This window comes from Hylobates moloch, unplaced genomic scaffold (assembly GCF_009828535.3).
Source record: "Hylobates moloch isolate HMO894 unplaced genomic scaffold, HMol_V3 SCAFFOLD_23, whole genome shotgun sequence".
Lineage (NCBI taxonomy): Eukaryota > Metazoa > Chordata > Mammalia > Primates > Hylobatidae > Hylobates > Hylobates moloch.
In genome coordinates this window covers 30,539,951-30,545,951 of record NW_026652298.1, presented here as the reverse complement: position 1 = coordinate 30,545,951, position 6,001 = coordinate 30,539,951, and the positions used below count along the sequence as shown (strand labels likewise).

General features: G+C 40.0%; 1 protein-coding gene across 2 annotated transcripts in view; it reads right to left on the bottom strand.

Moving 5' to 3' along the window:
• Positions 1–6,001, bottom strand: part of ZC3H7A (zinc finger CCCH-type containing 7A) — a 45,849-nt gene that overhangs the window by 15,177 nt on the left and 24,671 nt on the right. For both annotated transcript variants that reach the window (XM_032145267.2, XM_058434055.1), the window contains exons 10-13: positions 4,638–4,842; positions 2,855–2,919; positions 2,148–2,334; positions 1,214–1,375 (exon numbers count right to left, since the gene is read on the bottom strand). In XM_032145267.2, the coding sequence (XP_032001158.1) occupies positions 1,214–1,375; positions 2,148–2,334; positions 2,855–2,919; positions 4,638–4,842 (619 nt within the window). The remainder of the gene's footprint in view (positions 1–1,213; positions 1,376–2,147; positions 2,335–2,854; positions 2,920–4,637; positions 4,843–6,001) is intronic.

Sequence of the window (6,001 nt, the reverse complement as noted above, 5' to 3'; positions counted from 1 at the left end):
CATCTTAAACACTTTTCGAAGCCTTAGCTCAGTGTTTTGATTCTGTTTAGAGAGAACTTAAGGTTTGAGACAGTCTTCTGTTTAAAACCTGGTCATAGGCCAGGCGTGGTGGCACACACCTGTAATCCCAACATTTTGGGAGGCCGAGGCAGGCAGATCATTTGAGGCCAGGACTTCAAAGTGAGCCTAACCAACATGATGAAACCCATCTCTACTAAAAAATACAAAAATCAGTGGGGCAGGGTGGCACATGCCTGTAATTCCAGCTATTCGGTAGCTGAGTCATGAGAAAATTGCTTGAACCTGGGATGCAGAGGTTACAGTGAGCCGAGATCGTGCCTGTGCACTCCAGCCTGGGAGACGGAGTGAGACTGTCACAAAAAATTAAGAAATAAATAAAACCTTGGCCAGTACAGTGGCTCATGCCTGTAATCCTAACACTCTGGGAAGCCCAGGAGGGCAGATAACTTGAGGCCAGGAATTTGAAACCAGCCTAGGCAACATAGTGAAACCCTGTCTCTACTAAAAATACAAAAATTAGCCGAGTGTATTGACACATGCCTGTAATCCCAGCTACTCGGGAGGCTGAGGCAGGAGAATCACTTGAACCCAGAAAGCAAAGGTTGCAGTGAGCCGAGATTGCGCCACTGCACTCCAGTCTGGATGACAGAGTAAGACTCTGTCTCAAAAAAGAAAAAGAACAATAAAAATAATATAAAAAATATTAACATCTCAATCCAAGGAACTTGCTATTAGCTCTAAACATTTTTTCTAACAGTCAATACCGTTATAATAACATAATGTAATAAATTACATATTAATAGATGTTATAATAAACGTAGTAAGCACAGTCCTACACCACATACTGACATTTCAGTCAACTACAGACTGCATATATAATGGTGGTCCCATAAGATTAATATTGTGTTTTTCCTGTACCTTTTCTATGTTTAGATACACAGATACCATTGCATTACAGTAGCCTCAGTATTCAGTACAGTAACATGCTGTACAAGTCTGTAGTTTAGGAGCCATTTACTATGTCATGGATAGGCTAGGTGCGTCGTCGGCTACACCATCGAGGTTTGTGTAAGTACTCTGTGATGTTCCCCTAATGATGCATTTCTCAGAATGTATCCTTGTCATTAAGCTAAGCATGACTGCAGTTCATCACTTATGTAATGTATACTAATTAAGTAATTACAGTACATACCTTTACATATATAATATGGTCCTTCATAATTTGTTTTTGTTGGTCTTGGACGTATTTTTTTCCATGATTTATCTTCAACATTCTTTATCCTACCGATTAAAATATCTTTCTTACACTTATGATCTATATTAGCATGGTAAGTGAAATCCATTAACTTAGGGCCTGAAAAAGATGTAAAGAGGATTGTTCATATGCACAAAAAATATCATTTCATTTTACAGGTAAATTTACAAGCAGACATGAACAGATGAACATCAATTATTAAATTCCCACAGAAATCCCACTTCCATAACCCTAAAATATAAGTAGGCTACTAAGGTAGATTTTTGCCTTTTATAATCTATCAGACAACACAATGTTCTATTCAACTCCACTCCTGCCAAAAAAAGATACCCTTACTTAACTTTAGGGATAATCTGGAGAGGAATTTTGATGGCTTATAAAGAACACTGTTAAACTAAGAAAAAAAATGAAGTTGACTCCAGATCAGAATAAACTGTGTTTATGTCACTTGATTTAAGGGTAAAGATATGAAACAAGCTAACAGGAAGTATTTAATTTTCATATACATTGTATTGTATACTGGTCTTATAATGCTGTTTTCTAGTTCTTGCTCTGTTTGAAAATAACTTCTTAAGCATATACTGAGAACATAAGGAGTTTCATTAAAATTTCAATAAGCTTCCAAAAATAGGCACATATTCTATTCTACATGATTCTATAAATAAAATTACATCAAATAAGAGCAGAGACATATCCTGTTATACTCCAAAGGCACTAAATAGGTAACTGCTACTTGTTTAGGAAGAATTCAAAATAGGGATTGAAGAACCATAATAACTGATGTTGTTAACACGTATTTACAAATTCCTAAGAACTTTCAAGGTTATGAGCAAGTAGTTTAATACTCTCTGCGTGTTTGTTTGGTCCTGACCTGATTTTACGAAACATATCTGGCAAGCTTGTCTCAATTCATGGGTTCCTTCGAGGGGATGTCTTAGAGTCACTGATGAAGATGGTTTGGTAACTGCACTTCCAAAAAAGTTTCCAAAGTCATTTCTAGGCTGACTTGAAATTCCCAGGAAATTCTCTGAAGCAAACAAACTACCTGGTCCATTCATCTGCAAGAAAAATAAGAAGAAAAAAAAAAAACAGCCAACAAATATTGCATTATCACTGAAGAAAGGAACTAAATTCATCTGAAAAATAAGACAATCTTCATAAACTGAGGTCAGTACTACTCCATCCTTAATGTTCTTCTATCTTAAAAACTGTCTACATTTTTCTCTCTTTTGGTTTCTAGTCACCCCCCCACTTTTTTGATACTCCATATTATAAGTAATAAGTTCTACTGCAAAGTACACACGCTTTACATGCCCTGATCTTATATTTCCTTGATTTGTTTATGCTGTGCTAAAGCCTCTTACACTGTCTGCAATACCGATTAATTTGCTATGACAGATCAAGTCGTAAACACAGAGCCGTTATTACTAGATGTTCCAGAAGTCTTACTTTAACACAATTTCCTGCAGCACACACAAAATTTAAGGGAGACTGTCATGTTCATTCAAATAACTCAGTTACTTAAGTAACTATTTTCAATTCAAGCGACGTATTTACAAAAGAGGAAGTGGCACTTACAAGTAAAAGGGAAGAATTACTGTTGTTAAGCGGTGTTCCCTCTCTAGAAGTTGAGGTGGACAGATCTAAAATAATAAAAAAACTTCAACAGACCTTTTCATTCTGATCATGTAATAAGAACATCAGGGCTTAGTAGCTTACTGGCTATGGCTTCCCACGCTATTCTCCCGTCCCAGTTTCTAGAAATTTTCTTGCTCAAGGTTGACACCCAAAGAGGGCTCTAGAGTCTTTGCTTTCCTCTAGAAACCCAGGGCATAGTCAAACAAATTTAAATAAAAACCTATTTTCAGAAAAATAAGCTAAGGTAGGGCCCACCAACTACAACTACGAAAAACATCAAGAAAATTCTTTATATTCAAAAATGGGAAAGGAGCCTTTCCTTTTGAAAATATGGGGCCGGGTGTGGTGGCTCACACCTGGCAATCCCAGCACTTTAGGAGGCCGAAGTGGGCAGATCACTTGAGGTCAGGAGTTTGAGACCAGCCTGGCCAACATGGTGAAACCCCATCTCTACTGAAAATACAAAAAAATTTGTCAGGTGTGACGGCAGGTGCCTGTAATCCCAGCTACTCGGGAGGCTGAGGCAGGAGAATTGCTTGAACCCAAGAGGCAGAGGTTGCAGTGAGCCTACCTCCAGCCTGGGCAACAGAGTGAGATTGTCTCAAAAAAAAAAAAAAAAAAAAAAAAGACCATAACATTTTAAAAAAAACAAAAATTTGAGACAGGGTCTCATTCTGTCACCCATGCTGGAGTGCAGGGGCGTGATCTTGGCTCACTGCAGCCTCAACCTCCTGGGCTCAAGGAATCCTCCTACCTCCACCTCCCGAGTAACTGGGATCACGGGCACCATACCCAGCTAATTTTTATATTTAAAATTAAAATATTAAAATAATTTAATTTAAAATTAAAATATGGGGCACCATACCCACCATACCCAGCTGGTACCATACCCAGCTAATTTTTATATGTTTTTGTAGAGAAAGGGTTTCACCATGTTGCCCAGGCTGGTCTCAAACTCCTGAGCTCAAGTGATCCTCCTGCCTCGGCCTCCCGAAGTGCTGGGATTACAGGCGTGAGCCACCGCGCCCGGCCTACTTTCTTTTTCTTAGTCTAGCACTCAATTATTTTCTCTCTGCCCTTCTGTCTCCCATATATTTTAATTTCTTTAAGTCAATCTTTAAGTCAATTATGTAAGATTTTTGCCCTTTTAGCCATGTAACAATGCCTTCAAAAAAATATTTTTCTAGTGATTGTTTGAAGTTTATATGTTAAACCTAGGATGACAGAAACAGGAGTCAGACCCCAAACTCAGCAATCTCCTGTAAAGTTAAAGCAGCAGCCACGGTTTGCTGAGCTCCACAGATGAAACCTAAAATAGACACATCTGATTGCTATCATTCTAAATACTGATCTTAAATTAGTGTTTGCCTAGATCAGAATTTAATAGCATAGCCTGTCTCTAAGACCCTTTAAGATGAGATACACCTTTATGGAGAATACATTGTCATTTCACCCCCAAAACAATAAACTCCCAGCTTAACAAACTATCCTACAGAAACACCAGTGCCACACACATTTCCCCTCTCATGCCTTTGCTCCTGGGTCTCCAGAATGGCACAGCTAAGTCAAGATAAATTCAAAACTGAAGGCTTAGTCTTTATATTTTTAGCTACAATGAAAACAATTCATGTGTCTACTACCTAGAGTCAGTTAAATAATTGCCAAACATTTTCATTTTGAGAAAATTAACTGCAATTGTTTACAATTTAGATTTGGTTCTTACCTCGTTTGGATTCACTCATTGAAAATGAATTTAAAGAAGAACAAAAATCTTCTAAGGATGAAGTCAAAGGTGGATAAAATTCTGAGAAGGAGGGTGGAGGAGCATACCTCGCACCAATGGGTAAGGTTCCTAACAGAGATGCCGAAAAGGGCATGCTAGGAGAGACACTGGCTGTCTGAAGGGGTCCTCTGACTAAAGCTGACGGCTGCAGAACAGAAAAAGATGTGATTAAAATTCATGAAGCTGTCATGGGTTTGGCTGAACTACTTTCAACACAAGCAAATAAAAGCATTATTACACTGGGAGATCATGTCACATAACAAAGTTTAGGCCAGGCACGCTGGCCTGTAATCCTAACACTTTGAGAGGCTGACGCAGGGGGATTGCCTGAGCTCAGGATTTCAAGACCAGCCTGGGCAACATGGTGAAACCCCATCTCTACTAAAATACAAAAAATTAGCCGTGCGTGGCGGCATGCGCCTATAGTCCCAGCTACTCGGGAGGCTGAGGCAGGAGAACTGCTTGAACCCAGGAGGCAGAGCTTGCAGTGAGCCAAGATCGCGCAATTGCACTACAGCCTGGGCGACAGAGCAAGACTCCATCTCAAAAAAAAACAAAGTTTAAATCAGAATCAAGATTTGTTTGGAACAATTTTAGCTACAGAACTTCTTTTCGAGAATAATTTTTAAAAACAACTGAGGTGGGATTCTTTTTTTTTTTTTTGAGACGGAGTCTCACTCTGTCACCCGGGCTGGAGTACAGTGGCACAACCTCGGTTCACTGCAACCTCTGCCTACTGAGTTCAAATGATTCTCCTGCCTCAGCCTCCTGCGTAGCTGGGATTACAGGCATGCGCAACCACGCCTGGCTAGTTTTTGTATTTTTAGTAGAGACGGAGCGTTGCCATGTTGGCCAGGCTGGTCTCAAACTCCTGACCTCAAGTGATCCAACCGCCTAGAACTCCCAAAGTGCTGGGATTACAGGCGTGAGCCACTGCACCCGGCCAGATGTCTAACATTTTAATCCAAATGTTACATTCATGTTTCATCTGCAAAACTTCCTTATGTTTCCCTACCTTTACCTGACTATAGGGCTCGTAAGAATTTGCATCATATGAGGCTGGGCACGGAGGCTCACACCTGTAATCCTAGCACTTTGAGAGGCCAAGGTGGGTGGATCACAAGGTCAGGCGTTCAAGACCAACCTGGCCAAGATGGTGAAACCCTGTCTGTACTAAAAATACACAAAAAATTAGCTGGGCATGGTAGTGGGCGCCTGTAATCTCAGCTACTCGGGAGGTTGAGGCAGATAATTGCTTGAACCTGGGAGGTGGAGGCTTCAGTGAGCCAAGATCGCACCACTGC